The 19,566-nt window shown below is 39.7% G+C and overlaps 2 protein-coding genes across 2 annotated transcripts; one reads left to right on the top strand and one right to left on the bottom strand.

Annotated features, from left to right (window-relative positions):
- Window positions 1-36: 36 nt before the first annotated feature.
- insm2 (insulinoma-associated 2) lies at window positions 37-3,157 on the bottom strand. Its single transcript, XM_030126918.1, has one exon. The coding sequence runs from the start codon at window positions 3,065-3,067 to the stop codon at window positions 1,106-1,108; it is 1,962 nt and encodes a 653-aa protein (XP_029982778.1). The 5' UTR covers window positions 3,068-3,157; the 3' UTR covers window positions 37-1,105.
- A 12,504-nt stretch (window positions 3,158-15,661) lies between these two features.
- nfkbiab (nuclear factor of kappa light polypeptide gene enhancer in B-cells inhibitor, alpha b) lies at window positions 15,662-19,057 on the top strand. Its single transcript, XM_030126645.1, has 6 exons — window positions 15,662-15,931; window positions 16,893-16,998; window positions 17,201-17,411; window positions 17,930-18,018; window positions 18,148-18,396; window positions 18,504-19,057. The coding sequence occupies exons 1-6, from the start codon at window positions 15,690-15,692 to the stop codon at window positions 18,537-18,539; spliced, it is 933 nt and encodes a 310-aa protein (XP_029982505.1). The 5' UTR covers window positions 15,662-15,689; the 3' UTR covers window positions 18,540-19,057.
- Window positions 19,058-19,566: the final 509 nt, after the last annotated feature.

The raw sequence follows: 19,566 nt of genomic DNA on the forward strand, positions 1-19,566 counted from the left end.
TTAAAAAAGGCATATTATGGTCTTTGTGATTTTTTTTTTTCTTCTGTACATGAAATTGTCCTTTAAGTGGAGTCAGGGCATTGATTTTGTTTCCAGTTGTCAGGGTAAGGAAGGTCACTTTCTAAATGTAATTACAGGTAACTGATGATGATGGTCTGGTTCCTCTTCACATTTCAGTTGTAACGTAACCCATAACTGGGCTGCTCCTGAGCATCAGTGTAATCTGATTACTTCACCACAAAAAGACCTTGAACATGAGTCTAAACATCCCCCACACGGTGAACATACATCAGTGTGTATTTTTCCTTTTAAGTCATAAAATCATCAAAATGCCCAATGTTACATGTCTTCAGTCCTCTCTGGTTTTAGTTCACTTACAAAGTGCTGAGAAAAAAAAAAAAAAAAAGATGTAGCAGGAGATGCACTATATCAATCACGTTCTTTGAAGAGTAGAAATGTAAAAGTTGTGTCTTTGCAAAGTGTCCCATGTCACACAAAAAACTAATTCAGGTTTAATTGTTTCATCCTAATACGGTAAAGTTTATTAAATCAATAATAAATGTATTAGTCCTATCAGGATAGTTTACCTCAATATTTTCAACTAAAGAGCAATATTTTAGCTGAAATAGAAAATGATTATGGGCACGTGATGGGAAATGGATAAAAGGATGAGACCTGGTGGTAAAAAACAAAGTGAAACAAACTGAGAACAAAATCATGGTCTTGTGTACAGAGGACCAGGTGAGGTTGTGTTCACGGACATGGTGTCAGTGCAACTACTAGAGCAGGTGTTTTATGAAGTTTCAGTAAATATATAAACAGTCCAGTGTATCTAAGAGCTTTATTTTTGACTGGTTTTACTGACGGCAAAGTTTGTTTTTATGTTAGTTTAAGCAGTAATTTAATCTCTTCAGGACCGTGAAAACGGTGTGTATTTATTATGTGAAAACCAGGATGACTGGCGCTTGAAACAAAAGGCACAGTGGACGCACCACGGTCCTCACCTGTGAAATATTTGACCGTAGGTCACCTTGAATAGATCAACATAAGTACATGAATGTAGCCTAAATAAATAATAAGCAGACCGGTGACCGGTACGGTGTGTTCAGGGTCTTACGGTCATCTGCAGCAGCATCACCTGCCGGTTCTCGGTGGGGTGAGACTTGTTGATGTGTCTCGTGAGCCCCGGGGAGCTAAAGAACGTGGACGGACAATGTTTGCACGTGAATATCTGCTGCTGCGGCGGCTGTTGCTGCGCCTCGCGCTGCTCGCTGTCTCCGGTGCCGTTCTCATCTCTGTGCGCGTGGAATACATCTGGTCTGAGCCCTCCTCCCAGGGTCCCCGCGAGTAGCTCGTCCCTCATCGCGTGCCACAGTCGGTGTTTGTCTCTAATTTCAACCGACGGGAAGCGCGCGCCGCACAGGTGACACAGAAACACCTGGCCGCTGCTCTCTCGCGCTTGACCGTAATTTGACAGTGGCGGGGAAGCTCGTGCTGTTAGCTCGTGCGCGGCCAGGTGTTTCTTCAGGTAAGCCTGCCGGCGGAACTTCTTCCCGCAGTACCGGCACTCGTACACCTCCTCCTCCGGTAACGCCTGGACAAACGGCAGCGGAGGGAGCGACGGGGGCCGCTGCGCCACGTCCGCGCGCTCTCCAGGGTTTCCGTTCAGAAGCAGCAGGCTGGAGGGGGGGCTGTCCGCCGCTCTCACCTGCTGCTGCAGGTCCAGACAGCCTTCCACCGGGTTCCGGTAGTGAGGTGAGGAGTCGTAGAGTGGAGGGGCCAGGCTGTCGCTGTCCGGACTGTCCCGGGACCGGCCGTGGAGCAGCAGCAGGGACGGCTCGCGCCTTATGCGGGAGCTGTCCAGCGCGCCGTGGTGCTGATTAGTGTTGATGCGCAGCAGCTCGTTCTCTTTGCCCTCCATCTCCACCGGCTGCCTCTCGTGCGCAAGGAGCCCGCGTGCCTCTTTTAACGGCTGGCTTTTGTTGGTCATCTCTCCTCCCTGGTTGTTCACCGGACGAGGTTTGTGCCAGCGGCGGTGGGAGGCCAGATTGGCGGGACAGCTGAAGACCTTGTCGCACTCGGGACACCGATACTCCACGCGCACTATGCGGGAACACTTGTGCTGCGCGAGAGAGAAGGGGTCGGGATACTCCTCTTTACAGAGCTGACAGATGAACTCTCCCAGGGGTTGGTTACCGGATGGACCGGAGGACTTCTCCCGGTGTCTCCTCAGCTCGGGAGTCTCTTTCTTGATGCGAAGACCCAAAACCGGTGAGGTCGTGACCTCGTCCTCGAAGTTCAGTTTCCGGTTCACTTTAGGCTTCTTGGAGACGTTTCCTGTTTGAGGTTTGCTGTGCCTGGTGCCGTTTATGCGCTGATCCGGTTCTAAGAAGGAACGTTTCCTGGCCGCGTTCTGATCCTGGTTCAACAGAGTCAGTGGAGGGAAAAGATGCACGTGAGACATACCGGGGTCATATTTGTCACCGTGAATGTAGGAGTGCGCGTGGTGACCGGCGCTGCTCGAGAGAAGCCTTTCGATAGACGCGGACACCGGGGTCGAAGCGGAGTTCAGTAGAAACGGGAGTTCCGGTATCTCCGACACCGGGGGTGACATGCACCTCCCGGGGAATAACGGCGGCTTGTCTTCCTCCTCGCGCGGCTCCAACAGTCTCGTGCCAACCGGTTTAACGGGGCTGCAGGACTCCGTCAGAACCAGCTCCCGAGGAGGCGGAGGAGGACGCGGGAAGAAGCAAGAGGAGTCGTCATCGTCAGGAGTCAAAACATCCACCTCAGTCACCTGCTCCTCGGTCTCCGGTAACTGCGCGCGCCGGTCCTCCTCAGCCTCCAGCGCTGACTCCACGTGGGGGCTCCACACCTCTCTGACACCGTCCGCGCGCAGCACCGGGAACAGTCCCTCTGACCGGTCAAACAAATCGCTCTCCTCCGGTTTGTCACAGCCGCTTTTGTCTCCGTCAAACGTCAAAGCTGCGCCGTTACTGCTGTTGTTTCGTGACCGGTACGACGCCGAGCACCGCCGGTTCCTCTTCACCAAGAATCCTCGAGGCATGGTGATGATGATGATGATGCTCTGCGCGTGGCACCACCAGCCGGAGAGACAGAAAGACCAACTCTTGTCTCAAACCCACTTTCAAGTAGAGCTTTGAAGAAGAGAGAGAGACGAGGAGGGAGGGGGCAGGTGCGGGAAGAGCGCGAGGAGGAGAGGGATCACTGTCCGATGCGCGTGTCTGGTTCAGTTTCTCATGTCCTGTTTCTCAACTGCCTGAACAGCATCACACGTATTCATCAAACATATAGCAGAGCAAAACTGTCGTTTTGGAGCCATCGAGAACAACTGGGGATGTATAACTTTCTTATCTGTAGTTAATCTGATTTTGTTGTTAATTAAACATGTTCGACATTATAAAGTTTTCTTATTCTTTATTCCCTGTAGTTGTCTTTTGGACTTGTTTAATGCAGAACATGTGTTCCACGAAAACAGGATCTGACTTGACTTTTAATCTGCGTTTACCTTTATTTTTGTTTTTTTCCCTAATCTCCCTAATCTGGATCAAAATCATGTGTAAATAGACAATACCATTTTTTCCATTGTCCCACTGTATGTTGTTTTCTTTGTATGTATGTGTCTATGTATTCCCAGTGTAATAGTTGATTTTTTTCTTTTTCTGATTCTCATGATGGCGTGTCAGTCAAACTTTTCCTTTACATATAGACTAAAATCGTTAACCATATTTGTCTAAGAATCATCTGTGTAGCTCATGGTGCTATTGGTGCTAACAGCACCCATGGGAGCTATAGATACAGATCATATCTAATATTTATAATGACAGTCTCTGTTGAAGTGTCTCATTATTAGTGTCCTTGTTGGTGGGAACACCAGGGACTCCAGTTTCCCTCTGTTTAATGTGCGTGAATCATCCACGTTTTTGTGTGTGTGTGTGTGTGTGTGTGTGTGTGTGTGTGTGTGTGTGTGTGTGTGTGTGTGTGTGTGTGTGTGTCTAAGTGGGATCCATTCACACCCGTCCACCCCCCACCAGAAGCTGCTCTGGCTGATAAGAGATCGGAGGCAGATTCATCCATCCATCCGTCCTCTCCCCCGGGCTGGGCCGGCCCCTCCATGCGAGCCAGGCGCTCTATAGCTCGGCCAGTGGGGTCGCAGCCAGCCGGCGTGGCGTGGCTCCCTGGAAATCAATCAAGGTGAATGAGCGTGAGAACGAGCTGTAGGGTCGGGATGCTGGCTTGATGAGGGCCGCCTGGGGAATCGAAATGAGTATGGACGTGAAATGAGTGGAGGAGAGTTCCGCACTAAAAACTAATTAAGCACCAGGCTCACTGGGCCTATAGGTTATGATTCACTGGAATTGTCAGCAGCTCAGGGCCCACGGAGACGAACCCTTGACCCGGCTCAGGCCTTATTGACCCCACTCACTGCAACACACCGAGGTATGAGGTCACTGAGCTTTTGTTTCTCCATATTTAACGAATTCCACATTTTATTAAAATGTAAAGTATTAATGAGTAAAACAAATACTGCTGAACAGTACTTTCTCTCTGTCCTTGTCAAATAAAACATTATTTTATAACAACATTATAATAACATAACATTTTAATAACGTGTTATTGCTTAAAAATGCAAATCAGCCAATTTTCTTATGTGTATATATATATATTTATGTGTGTGTGTATATATATATATATATATATATATGAACAGCTTCCTTCTTGAGTGAAAATCACCTGTTGATAAGATGAGCAGCTACCCTTACACTGGGTTCTTCAGATGCCTCCATGATGGTGTTATTTTTACTTTAATCCTTAAAAGCCATTAGTAACCAAAAGCATCTACTGATCTAAAATGTGGGATAACTTCTGAACCATTAATCCTATTAATAGATGCAAGTAATTCAGGTAAAATGCAGTTACTGAGCTTTTTATTGTCATCAGATCTACCCATTTGGATGTTCAGAGACTCCATGGTGGATGTGGAAACACTATCATGTTCAGTGACACTGATTCACCAGAAAAACCCATGTAGTGAAAAATGACAGTGGATGTAGACACTTGTTTTATGTTCAGTTGATAATATGTTTTTTTGAAAAAGTCACTTTTGCTACAGTTTTCTTAGTTTTGATATAATAACCTTTGTTTGTCCTCTGAGTTTTTATGAGCATGATTAGTTAATTAAATATAGGAAAATACCTGAGTTTTACTGAAAAAGCTAAATGCAGTTGATAATATAATAATAAAGAGTGATGAATCATTTAGGAATGATTGCACATGGAGGAAAAATTGATTCAGAAGTTGCCACAAAGACAGTTCTAGGTCTTTAAGGGTTAAAAAGCAAAAAGAAGCATATTTTGTAAATTGTAATTGGCAATTTACACACAGAAAAATAGGCTGACATCAGCTCTGCACACTGCAAATTATTTGATTCTTACCAAGATTAAAAAACAAAAAAAAACAAAACTTAGAATAAGAAGTGTTAGATAATTCATCTTGTTTTAAGACTTAGTTTCTCATTTTAAGTGTTCAGTTCAGTTCAGTTTTATTCTTTGTCTCAAACGGGCAGTTTGTTTGCAGCAGGACCACAGATACTACATAACAATCGGCACAACACAGTACAGACAGACAGGCAGATCTGCACAAGAAGCATAATAAATAGTTCAGATGTTTTAAATATACATATTGGCAGTATATTAAAAACTGAGTAATCTAAAATCAAGGTACAGTTTTAATAAATTTAAGATAGTTATTTTAAAAAAAGAGGTAGAGGGATGGATTCATAAATCTTTAGACATGCTTATTTCTAAATTTAACAATCTTAATTAAAGCAATCTTGTCAAGTGAAATTATCTTGCTGCATGGACAGATATTTCACTTGTTTTGAATACCTTTTTCCTCATATTTAGTGTTTTTATCTTGCTTTGAGACACTCTTTTTTTGCAGTGAAATGTTTCAAATATGTGAAGTTGAGGAGGGCTCTTTGTCAGTAAAACAGGGTAAAATGTGCTCAGTCAATCTCCTGTAAAAATATGGATTCACAGTCGGTCTAAAGAGGCTTTGGGCCGGGGGACTTTATGACTTGTGCGTATGTCTTTAGTTTGCATCACATCAGAGGGCAGTCAGGTGGATAATCCTCCAGACTGCTGAAAATGACTCTATTGATCCGTGCCTCTCACTCATAAGACTGTGTTTTACTGCAGGCGAGACATTTGTGTGTTTACATGGACTTTACATCTTTAATATGAGAGCTAAGGAGCACACACAATGACATGGGTGTATAAACACACTGAGCAAAAGGCAATAAAATACAAAAACATTTAAAAAAAAGAAAAATACAGGCAATCATTTTGGAATATTTGACTGATTCTTACACTCAGTAGTTGTTGGACTCGTATATATGTCTCTCACACACAATGCTCAATAGTTGTTGCAGGGATTGTTATAGAAACAGAACAGATTAAGTTCTATTCTATGTCTATCGTAGGGTTATCTAATGTTTTCTTAAAAACAAAAACTGCACATATATAATTTATTAACTTTATTTGTGAAGGAACTAAATAATCCACAACTACCAGAGGACTATGACAAACAAATATTCAGTCCTTGTGACACATACATTAGCAGAACGTTCTTACACATGAATATTCTTTAAACAATTATGCATTTTTAACATATCTTTATTAAATCCTAACATTAATTGCATTGTTTTCCCTGAACGTCACTTTATTCTATGAGTGAAATAATTGCAGCTCTGCCTCAGAATGTACACTGTTACATGAATATTTATTAATTGAGTACTTGTTAATAGAGTATCTGCTCTCATGTCCCACTGCAGTAAAAGTCTCGTGTCGCCATCTAGTGGTTTAATTCACAGGATTCTACAAACAATCTAATTTAAAATACAGTATCACAATTGCAAGATTAATGTATGCAATAATGAGTTGATAGATAAATAAATACTACAGTAAGTTATATAAATATAAAGTCGAATTAATCAAAGCATTAATTGATTAAAATTTCAACCATTCCATTAGAAAAAAAAGTACATTATAATAGTGAGTAGTAACAAAAAAGTAATAGAATTAGTGTATTTTATCAGTCCCTTCAAATTTCCTCTTGATTTTGTTGTTTTTGCAAAAAGTCGGTATAGTTTGATGTTACATTGCCTTCATTTAATATGATTTTTTTTTTACTCTTTATGAAAATCTTGTGAACAATAAGAGATGTTCATTTAATAGAGTGGAGAAATTATTTATATGTACTAAAATTACAGAGTAAAATCTAAGAAAACATAACTTTTGTCTAATATTTATCTATGGACACATTTTAAACAAATTTCACTTTACATTCCTGTGAGATAAAATTAGTAGATTTAAAGGTTTAGGCGGCATTAAGTACATTGGATCATACATTTTTTTTTAAATTTATACTTTACTACTTGAATTCCACATTAATCTTTAATTCCATATGAGCCGTATCTTGGATTGACATTAGCCCTCTGGCGCCCCCTTCTGACAGAGTTTATGTCCACACAGAGAGCTGCTACTGCTGAGTAATGCTGACTAATCCTTCCACAGTGTGTTTATGACCCATCTGAGATCCTCATATGCACCTCTGTTTTTAATTGTTCTTTATGGTGTGTGTGTGTGTGTGTGTGTGTGTGTGTGTGTGTGTGTGTGTGTGTGTGTGTGTGTGTGTGTGTGTGGACAGATTCAGATTCAAGTTTATTTGTCATTTCAGCAAATAAAAATATACAGAAACGAAATATTGTACTCAGGTCCCCGACTGTCAGCACCATTTAGTAAAAATAGATAAAATAATAAAAATAATAAAATACTGATTAAAAAAAAAAAAATAGCAATAACAATAACACCCCCCTAAAAATTACTTATAAATAACTAAAAAAAAAGTTTTATTTATAAAGTGAACAGCAGTAAAGTGCCAATTTAAAAGTGCATTCTGGGCTCAAAGTTCAGCAGGAGTTCATCATTCAGACTGGGTGTGGACTGGGTGTGTGTCTGTGCAGTTAATGAAAGGCCCAGTATTTAGTGGATCAAACAACACCAGCTTTTCATCAAATCATGGCACTCATGGTTTAGGTAGATCTGTACTGGTTACGAATAGAGGGCAAATCATCACTATCTGCACATTATCAACTAACTCAACAAAAGAAAAACAGGAGCTTTAACAAAGGGGAAGTCTGTCCTGCTGACTGAATCATTCAAAAAAGCAGATTCAGCAAAACCCTTAAAAAGCACATTAACGCTGCTGCAAAATAAGAGTGGAATAAAGCAGTCTGCAGTCAATAGTGCTGACTGCGTGTAACAGGTAGAAAAACAAATGTATCATATCATTTATATCTATCTACAAGTAACAACTATAAAGCCATAAAATCACACCTAAGTTGAATCATCAAAAATATATCTGTACTATCTTTACTGCTGTTTTAGAGATATGACATGTGCTTATTTCCGACTGTAATGATTAATATACGAGATGATTTTGTTTTGTATAGATTGCATGTTTCGAATTATGAGCCGTAAGTGATCGTAAAATTCTCCAGTAAATAGAGTAGAAAAACAAAACTGAGTTCATAGTCTGGTTAAGGAAACAGGAAATGGAAAAGATTAAAGGAAGCAGGTAAAAAAGAAACAGGTTGAAACGCTGACACCCCATAGTGTTATAAGAGTTCGGGGGGGTTTTATTTTTCCTTCATGCTTTCATTGTCTGTGTACAGTCAGAAGTTCAGCATGTGCCGCAATGAGTCATCGCTTGATTTGACCCTTTACCTTGATGTATTTGACTGTGCCTGATCAGTGATTCACATAATGAGTCATTATGTCTTATACATGTTGGATCGTGTTCAGAATGCCCAGGGATTCCCACTAACACCCCACACACACACACACACACACACACAAATAACTCACACACACGTGCCAACGCTTCTTCACACTGAGTAACAAGGCAACAATTTATGTAATATTTAGAATGTCTAAAGCAGGAGTGTCAAATTCATTTGAGTTCAGGTGCCACATTCAGCGCAAACCAGTAAAATAATAGCATAATAACCTATAAATAATGACAAAAAAAGGTTTGTCTTTGTTTTAGTACAAAAAACCCCATGAAATTATGGAAATATTTACTTCTATAAACTACCTTTTCACAAAAAAGAGCTAAATAAGTGCAATTTTAACAATATTATGCCTAATCTTATCATTTATACATGTACATTACATATACAAACATTTAGTAACATAATAGGTATAATCAGGCTAAATTTTGGAGTTTGGAATTTGGAACTAAAATAAAGACAGTTTCTATAATTTTACCTCTCAGCTTGTTATTAACACAACTTATAGATCACACTGGATCTACAAATGCACAAAACATTTAATAACAGGGAGAATATTGTTAAAATTGTGCAAAGACATTTTAGGATCTTCACATTTTTCATGTTATTCACATCTTATTGTTAAAGGATAGTTTGTAAATACAAATATTTTCATGATGTTATTCTATTTTTTTTCTAATTGAACCAACAAGAAAATTTGGAGTCATTATTATTTGTAGGTTATTATGCTATTGTTTTACTTGAAATCACAATTGGATTATGTGTGGTTCTGAGACTAAAATGAGTTCGTCTTTGATTGTTAACATCTTCAGTGGTATTTTTTGCATTTCTCAAATTCATTCCGTGGGCTGGGTTGGACTGTTTGGTGGGCCGGTTTTGGCCTGTGGGCCACGTGTTTGACACCCCTGGTCTACAGAGATAAAACAGAGTGACTAAAAAATGGATGCTGTGAGCTATATGTTGAGATTAAATGGTGTATTACTTTAACTCAAAGCACAAATTTAAGTGCAAATAAGGAGGATGTTGTCATTTTTATTTCACTTCATTACACTTTTTCATCCTCTTCCTATCCACTGAAACCCTACATGTTGATTCTGAATATTTGTACTAAAGTGAATTATTGTCTTTTCAGTTGTGTGGGTCAAGATAGATCATAGTTAACTCAAACTTTTCAATTTACACCAGTAAAATGTCATATAGAATAGTAAAACACTGACAGGTACAATGACTTTGACTTTTCATGATTATAACACATTCAGCTCATAACATTTCTATATTTAACTTTAATTTTAATGCTTTTACATGTAGTGGAGTATTAGTAGTAGTGTGTGTTATGGAAGTTTTTCTCTGCTAGTGGTGAATAATGAAATAGAGACATCTGCCGGCCGACAATATTTTATTTCTTTGTCAAGAAAGGTCAGTTCTGCACATGAGCGGCGATTATGAAGAAAAGACCAAGAGCTTCTCACAAGGTCCACCTTTTAAAGAGTGAATCACATTTGCAAGTGACACCTCCAGTCTCCTCAAAGGGCCTTTTGATTGAATGATGAACTCATGGCTTTGACAATCAGTCACCTTTTGTTACCTTGCAAGAAAATTTACACATACAGTAGGGGCATTTGGGTAAGAATATGGGAAAATTAGCATGCAGTGGGGGATATTCAGGAAAGTTAGTATGTAGTGGGGAAGGGTAGTCAGGAATGAATATGGAAACAAAGAATGGAATCAGAAAATTCCATTACATGTGGTAATAGCAGTTTTTCATAAAATACCCAAATACTTCCTCAACTACTGCTGAGAATCTCATTAGTTCATCTCAGTCTAGATTTTTTGTTCCAGATGTCAGTAAGAGTACATGTAATGAATGAATAAATTCCTTAAAATACATAAATCTTATATTAAGAGTTGATAACTAATCATGTAATAAATATAATAATATGAAGTCAGAAACAAAATGATTTAGCTATAAGTATCTGGCATTAAAGTATAGATATGTTTAGACTAGGAGGCTTATTATTGTTATTGATTATTTAGGGAGAACGGGTGGGAGTTTAGAAATTATACTTCTCACTCATTTTCAAATATATATTTTATGTGTTATGTTTAAATATTTTGTCTGTTTATTTCTTTTTCTTTTTTGGACACTCATATTCAAAATAAATACATCAATCAATCAATCAATCAATCAATCAAAACTAAGCCACTGAACATTTAGTTTATTAATTTCTTTGTTGAAAAAATCCTACTGAAATACATAGTATAAAGTGAAATAAGTGTGTTTTATTATTCAGTGACATACAGTCCCTCTCTGAAAGACCCTTTGTCCAAACAGAGCTGGTCACATTCATCAGTTTCCTTTCCCCTAAGTTTCCATTTGAGCCTCAGTTGGTTAATCTTCACAAGTGAGGATGACTCAGGTGACATTTTAGAAATCCCAGAACATTCAGCCTAGAGACGCCCCTAAAAAGTACTGGTAGCTCTGAAAAATCCAGACTCATTCCTTACTTTAACACATGTACTAGCTTCTGTCTTCATGCATTAGTATTTTTTTTTTCTTTTTTGTCATTGCTGCTTGTTTCAGAATTTCGTGTCAGGTTGTATAGAACTTATTATGCCCCTGACTTCCAGTTAGCAGCTCTGCACCTGCTCCATCTGACTGATTTCTGGTCAGAATGAGTTGTTCCACTAATTCCAATCATATCTGTTCTGTTTCATCAGAAAAAAAAATGAGCCGACGTTTCCTGCTCTGGTTGGAACTGTACTCCTCACGAACATAAAACATCGATCAGATGATATTTAACAGAAAAATAAATGACAAACACCAGATCAGTGAAGTTGATTAAATTCCCAAATCTGAATGCACTGCATATGAATCTCTGTGCCTGTGTTTAATTTCATTGTTTTGTGTTCTCTGAGCTGTATGGAGCCTAGTTTTCCTCCATCCTGCTGCATGCATTCCTTTCCTCCATTCATCTGCCTTATTATGGTTCAACAGAGGCCTTGTTTTCACTGTGCGTTAAAGCCGATTGTCATCAGTCTGGATATATAATCGAAACTGTGGGGGTGTAAATGTGGTTTGGCATTCTCTCAATCTACTTTCTTACTAGTGCATAACATGGACTTTAAAGCCACATTGTAGTAATATGGGAGTAATGGGTTACAGTAAACTCATGTAAAATCATGGTGTAACTTCACTAATTTTATTCATAGAAGGGTCCGATCAAGCGAAAGTGAACATCAACATGAAAAAGTAAATTTGCATACATTATTTATCAAGTGGGCTCACTTCTTAGCTGAAGATCTCTATTTTATGGAACTGTTATCCTTTTTAAAATACCATTTACACAGTACACTGGTCACATTTAAAAAGACTATCTGTGAACTGTTACTGAGAAATCGCTCTTTATTTGTAATCTACCCATATCAGTATGGACCACCACAAGTTGTAAATAACACTGTGTTAGTATTAAATACATTAAATAAATCATTGTGATTATATCTGGCTTGTTTTAAAAAATAAGTCAACATTTTGGGTGATGCATACAATGGTAAAGAGTCGTCCATGTGTTAGTATGGCAGCCTGTCCACATGTTACCACATTCTCATGTCAATAAAACAGAAACTTTTCAATATTTTACTCCAAAACTTATTTTCAGCATAGTGGAACATTATATTTAAAAGGTTTTGTCCTACTTGATAGCAATTTCTGTCAAGAACCACATGTTTTGAATGTTTGCATAAAGCTTAAAAAATTAATGTTCATTTCAAGTCCACATGTTACCGAGCAGTAATTTGACATTTTTCACCAAAAAATTTTATCTCCCTAAATTTTGTTATACATGATGTTAAAATGCTTATAAATACCTACTCAAATATGTATAACACATGCATATAAGTTACTTTGCTTACATGACAGAGACTGTTGAACACGAAATGTGTCCACATGTTACCGTTGGATCAGACCCAAAAGCATATTATTCTGCACAGCACAAGCAGGAATCCCGTGTTTGCATACTATATGTGTGAATCCTCCTGACTTTTATCTTAATAAGTTGCTCAACATTTCCAGACGTGACACTAAAAATGTACTGAGAGAAAAGAGTGGAACTGGTCACACAGACTGAACAATGGGAGGTAAAACTAGTCTGGAGTTTCCCCCAGGCCTCCAGAACATCACGTTCAACTTGATGTTTGTTTTTAAAGGGAAAGATCACGGCCTTGTGAAGCCTCGCGGCCTTACAGAGAATTTGGAGTCCGTCCAGTTTATCTGCAAAAGGCGCTGAATGAAGGATGTGATTCTTGGTTATTAGAGGCACTTTGTTAGAAGAAGTGTAACTCGACACACTGATCTATAGCAGCACAGTAGTAAAGTCTGTTCATGGAAATACAAACCAGTCTGTTTAGAGCAGTTAATAATAGCTTGCAACCTGTGATCTCTACGCCTGCATGAAACCATTTTGTATCAACATCTACAGCTCTGATAGTTGCAACACTTTGAATATATTCCAGTTGTATTTTCCTTTAAATCTGCTTTGCATTTGTCATGAAGCTACTTTACAGCAAACACTGACAGCTCTCCCACAACAGATGCTGTATTAATTAATAGAGACATGTCCTAAGATGTACTTTAAGAACAAGAATTTAATCTGCCAGTGTCAAAACAAAGTGAAATGTGTCTTTAAGAACATGAACTTGACCATGTGGCCCTGTGGGTCTTAGGGAAACTCCACTGCAGTGCTGTTGGTTTGTTCTTGTGTTTATCATGTTCCAGTCTGATAAACAAAATTAAATCACATTGAGGTTCTAAGTGAACTTTTAGCAAAAACTCCTGTGCATTCTGAAGACCACTACTGTGGGTTTATGCTATCACTGACAGGCTATAATGCAACACTTCCTTTTGTTCAAGTGATTCATCACAACTTAGACTATCATGTACAGTTTAAGGACTTTCCATGCAACCGTTCCTCATTTATGTCAAAACACAAAACCCTTCAGTGGCGTCTTGGAGCCTACTTAAGTACATATTTAAGTTACTTGTATTTTGAGTAAACCCTTCCAAAGCCCTTTTGGATCAGATGGAAAATGTGCACTGTCATGAAACTGAAAACGGGCCTGTTTATCTGAGCTCATGGAAACTTGACTTTTTAGATATGCGTAGTTCTCATAGTTTGGAAACAGATTATGGTGCATTGCTGTAGATTAAAAATAACCTGGTGTATGAAGTTAAAAGGACCATCTACAGCAGTAAAATGCAACATAAACATTAGCGGAATGAGTAAAAGAAACACTGACTTTTCATACATTATATTCAGCTGATGTTTATTTACTTAACTTTTACTAGTTGAGGAGTATTTTCACAGTGCAGTAAAGGATCTGGATCAGAATAGAAACCCAAACAGGCTTTAACCTTCAAAGACCTATGCAGTTGCCACTAACCAAAACCATCTACTGATCTAAAATGTTTTTAATAACTGCTGAACCACTAATTCTATCAATACATGTAAATAATTGAGGTAAAATACAGATTCTCAGCTTTTCAAGGTCATGAGACATTCAGAGAGTCTATGGTGAACGTGGAAACACCATTATCTTGTAGTATGACATATGACAGTGGTTGGAGACATGTTTTTATGCTCAGTTAATGCCATATTTTGCTTAAAAAAAAAAGAAAAAAAAAAGTCTAGTTTCTCTCTAGTTTCCTGTTTTGATATAACCTTTGAATTTACTTCAATCTACATGCTCAGTAAATCACACAGAGTAAAATATACTTGATTTACTATGAAAAAAATGCAAAATGAAGAGGATAATATTATAATAAATCACTTATGAAAAGTTAATTTCTAAGAGCAGAGGAAAAACTCATTGGGAAGTTACTACAAAAATAGCTTTGGTCTTGAAAGAGTTAGAGTTGACTACTGGCTGCAAGAGTGACAGAATAGAGAAAAGATGCATATTGGTTTTGGCATTTTGCAGATGCTTACAGGGTGGGGAAGCAAAATTTACAGTATTTTGAGGCAGGGATTGAAAGACAGTGTATGACCAATTAGTTTATTGAAAGTCATGAGAATTTAAATCTTCAAATCATATTTTACTGCATTTCTAACGGCCTTGTTGTCTACCTCAAGTTCAATTGCCATTTTTCTCATGGATTTGGTTGGATCCTTTAGGATTTTGGATTTGAGAGCTTTAATAAAAGCTTTGGTACGTTTTTTTGTTGCTTCCTCCACTTCCAGACTTTCTGGTAATAGTTTTGCTCATAGTCATTCTCTTCTTTACATTATAAACAGTCTTTATGGACACTCCAACTATTTTTGAAATCTCCTTTGGTGTGACGAGTGCATTCAGCAAATCACACACTCTTTGACGTTTGCTTTCCTGATTACTCATATGGGCAAAAGTTTCTGAAAAGGTATGGATAATAGTGTTAGGTACGATTATGACATCAATATATGTTTGGTTTCAAAACAATTGACGTAGTGCCTGCTGAGAAAAAAAACAACTAAATGTTCATTGTAAATTTTGCTTCCCCACCCTGTATATATGTTGCAGTAGATGAAGCCTGAAAATGTTGTTTTCCTGGTGACAGTCTAAGTGCATATATATATATATATATATGTGTGCGTGTGTGCCTCAATAGAAATCCCCTCTTGGAGCCAGCAATCTATGCAGTGTTATTCTAAGTGACAGTTTTCTGGAAATCCCCCACCTAGTTGCAGGCTCCGCCCCGCTGCAGCCACACAGAGGGCATTTACAGACGGCTGCACAACTCCGACACAGTACATCCAAACCTCGTCCACGACAAACAAGGACCACTATGGACCTGCACCGGACCAGTATATACAACCAAATGGATTATAACCGGGAATCTAAGGAAGAGAAGCCAGCTGTTTCGACAGAGGATCGTCTCGACAGCGGTTTAGACTCCCTGAAAGAGGAGGAGTATCAGGCTGTGGCCGCCGAGATCCGTCGGCTCCAGCTGGAATGTGAGCCCAAAACACCCGATGTAACCGGAGAGCAGCACAAATGGACAACACAGATCACAGAGGACGGAGACACGTAAGTCAGATAAGAAATGACGTTATGCGACATAGCGTGGATATATTTACGCGAGCTCGGTTTGCAGTTTTACCCGACTAGGCCTAGCTCGGTTCTTGGAGGTAATCCGATCCCTTTCCTGTGGGGAATGTCTTCTTCTAGCCTGTCATTACAATGTACAGGCCCAGGCCTAAAACTTTCACCCGAGCTCGACTTTTATGAATTAGGACTTGGGAACCGATGCTGTTTTAGTGTTAACAATGCACAGAGGTGGCGTCCGGTTTAATAACGGGTTTCGCTGCGGTCAAAGCCGGCGGTACTGGACGTAAACAAAAGGCTATTATCAGGAGGGAATCTACTATGGCCGCGGGTCAGGCTGGGAAAGTCCCGGGCGCGCCGCCAAGGAATCCGACCGACGCGCGCCCCCGAGAAACAAGAAGGGGGAAAAAAGAGAGGAAAAAACACCTGAAATCACCACTACGGTAGTTAGTGGAGCCTCTTAACAGAAACCCTGCTGTTAAGTATATGTCTGCCGCTTATTAAACCCGGAGATTGCCGATGAGAGAAACCCCTAATAGTGTTTTGTTCCGATTCAGTTAACGTTAGTCAGTTCCGAGAAGTAATTTGATTGGACGAGACGAGGCATTCCAAGGACTTTTAACTATATATGTATTACTCCGCCCTACAGGTGTTCTAGAACTTTACAAAGACGAACTATTTTACGATCTTTATGAATTTAAAACTAAGAGCATAATTAGTTTTTCTATTCAATAATGCAAAATACACTTTAAATCAAGCATGGAAATATGTTATATTTATTTTAGAAAGGGATATAAAACCCCAGAGCAGCTCCTAAATTCCACTATTTTCCCTTTATTTACTCCTTTCTTGCAGTTTGTGATCATTTGTTGTCCCACCACCATCCTATAGATGTAGTCAGTTGTGTGTGTGTGTACTAAATCATCTACCTTTCTGTCCATAGGTTGCTCCACCTGGCCATCATCCACGAAGCCAAGGACTACATAAAGAAAATGATTGAACTTTCCAAGAACACACATTTCCTGGACACACAAAATGACCAAAGACAGGTATATAAGCATTTAGGAATATATAATAGATGTCCACACAGTGTCATGTTTATAGTCTGTTACTTGTATTTTGGTTTATTACATCCAGAGATTCTCTTCAGGCACTTCTCATACATTTTGCATTTCATCAGCATTATTAAATCTTTCAAGGTCCACCTGTTTGCTGTACTCACCTGCCTTCTCTTGATTTATTCCACCTTAGACTCCTCTACACTTAGCTGTAATAACAAATCAGGCAGATGTGTGTGAGCGCCTTCTGGTAGCCGGATGTGATCCCACGTTGGTGGACCGCAATGGTGACACGCCGCTTCACATTGCATGTCGCCACGGTAACCTGCCCTGCTTCAGCGTCATCACACAGAACTGTCTGCCCGACCATCTAAGCATCGTGATGGCCACCTGCAACTATCATGGTAAGATAGAAAAAAAATTGTATTTGTTGCAGTAGAGAACAGTGATAGGGCTTTGGATAAAACAAAGCCAAAATTGTCCACAATTTTAGGTGGCAGTGGTCAGTTACAAATTATAATAATACTAGCATGTGGTAGCTTAATGTGTATGATGGCCCAGCTACACCACAATGTTAACAGACCACACACTGTCCAGTCCACATGTATTCCTAACTACTATTTAAAAGCAAAAATTGTGGGCATAAATAGTCATTTTGCTGCCCATTATCCCCAAGCACTATGGTTAGGAGGAAGAAGTAAACATTTCCTAGTACTGTATCCTGACTAAAACCCATCTATTACATGGTACATCTACTTCAATGCTAAGTAGAATGATCCAGTTTTAGGCCTAAGTACAACATAGGTGGCTGGTTATATGTGAATATTCCAAATCTTGAGCACAATTTAAAGCTATTAACATGCCAAAAGAAACTGGTGATCTGAAATGGCCGTTCTTTTTCTGTTTTTGTTGTTTTGTGCAGGTCAGAACTGCCTTCATTTGGCCTCAGTTCATGGTTTCCTTTCACTTGTGGAAAGCCTGGTGGATATAGGAGCTGACATTAATGCAAAGGTACATAATGCTCATGTTATGTCTGTGTTGAACAGTCCATTTGTAGAGGTACTTGCACAGAGATGATAATGTTCATGGTCGTACTCTAGATAAATGGATGGCTGATGACATTCTCTTCCTGTTCTGAAGGAACAGCGTAGCGGTCGTGGTGCACTGCATCTGGCTGTGGATCAGCAAAACCTCTCATTGGTCCAACTGCTGCTGAGAAAAGGAGCAGACCCCAACCTCCTGACCTCTGGAGGCCACACCCCCTTTCACCTCACCTATGGTCGTGACAATTACGAAATCAGGAAGGAACTGTTCTCGCTGACCAAGCCAGGCCTGAGGGAACTGCCCGACAGTGAACCAGATGACAGCGAGGAAGAGGAGGATGATGAGGTTTGTGTTGACAATGCAGAAATGCCAGGAACACACCTGGAAAGGCTTTGATGACTTATACAAAATATTTTTCTTGTTTGACTCATCTTTCCCTCATGTGTCTGCAGGTGGGTTATGATGACATCCAGTGGAACGGACATTAGCAGGAAATGTGAGAGGAAGACTAAGAGGCAGGAGGCTTTGATGATGACGGTGAAGGACGACAGAAGAGGCTTGGTGCGTCTACCGCTTCCTCCAGTGGCTTCAGAGAGGCCCAGTGATGTGAACGACACAGAGCGGGCGTGACAGGACAGACGGGCAGCTGCAGAGGCAAATCAGAGACTGGCCCACGTATAAACCAATGAGAGCGGCCACGGCTGTGGGAGAGGAAGTGGACGATCAGATGTGAAGATACGACACATTACTATGGGATGGGATCTTGCATCGCTGTATGATTAGTGGTTCAGTTATTCTGTGGACACTGTAAAATGTCATCACTGAAACATCCATCCACACAGATGTACCTGCAACAGCTCTGTTGTATGATATTGTAAATGCTGTGTATACAAAGATGTATTTTTTATGTAAGCTGTGAATGTGTACAGTTGAGCAGGTTGTATATGTCTGACAGCAAACAGTCCAGCACACTCCAGTTAAATTAAAACGCTCATATTTAACAGTACTAATGTGTGGATATATTTGTACACAATGGCAAGGAATTGGGAAATCACATCTGGTTGAAAACTAAGGGGTTCAATTTTAAATGTTTGTACACATACACACCATTATTCTTTTGGTAATATGACAGTATAAATATTAGAACAAAACATGTAATGTTGGGCATCTGAAAGTTCTAGCGTGTGAAGTCATCAGTTCATCTGTGTGTAAGCATGATGGCTGAAGTTCAGAACCACTGCCTGTATTTTCATATAATGCATGTCACGCAGGAAATGGCTGATAACTCGACAACTCTTACACTAAATAAGGAACTGGTGGCCAATTGAGCCTGCGACGCAGTTCCTCCAGCCTGCCGGGTATGTGTGTGAATTGTAAAACAGATAAGGGCTCGGGGAAATTTTGTGTGTGGAATGAGGCCCATCGCTCACTCATCTAAAGCAGGAAGTTTTTGAGGAGGGTGGGGTTAAGAGGGAAGTGACAGGAAATTCCCAGGAACAGAACACTCAGCTGTTC

The sequence above is a fragment of the Sphaeramia orbicularis genome, chromosome 22 (assembly GCF_902148855.1).
Source record: "Sphaeramia orbicularis chromosome 22, fSphaOr1.1, whole genome shotgun sequence".
NCBI classification, from domain to species: domain Eukaryota; kingdom Metazoa; phylum Chordata; class Actinopteri; order Kurtiformes; family Apogonidae; genus Sphaeramia; species Sphaeramia orbicularis.

What these genes read in the sequence shown, in the direction of transcription:
- insm2 (XM_030126918.1), bottom strand. Translation starts at nt 3,067, where the DNA reads ATGCCTCGAGGATTCTTGGTGAAGAGGAACCGGCGGTGCTCGGCGTCG.
- nfkbiab (XM_030126645.1), top strand. Translation starts at nt 15,690, where the DNA reads ATGGACCTGCACCGGACCAGTATATACAACCAAATGGATTATAACCGG. An exon ending in GGCCACCTGCAACTATCATG is followed by an intron (nt 17,412 to 17,929) that starts GTAAGATAGAAA and finishes TGTTTTGTGCAG; the next exon opens with GTCAGAACTGCCTTCATTTG. An exon ending in GAGCTGACATTAATGCAAAG is followed by an intron (nt 18,019 to 18,147) that starts GTACATAATGCT and finishes CCTGTTCTGAAG; the next exon opens with GAACAGCGTAGCGGTCGTGG.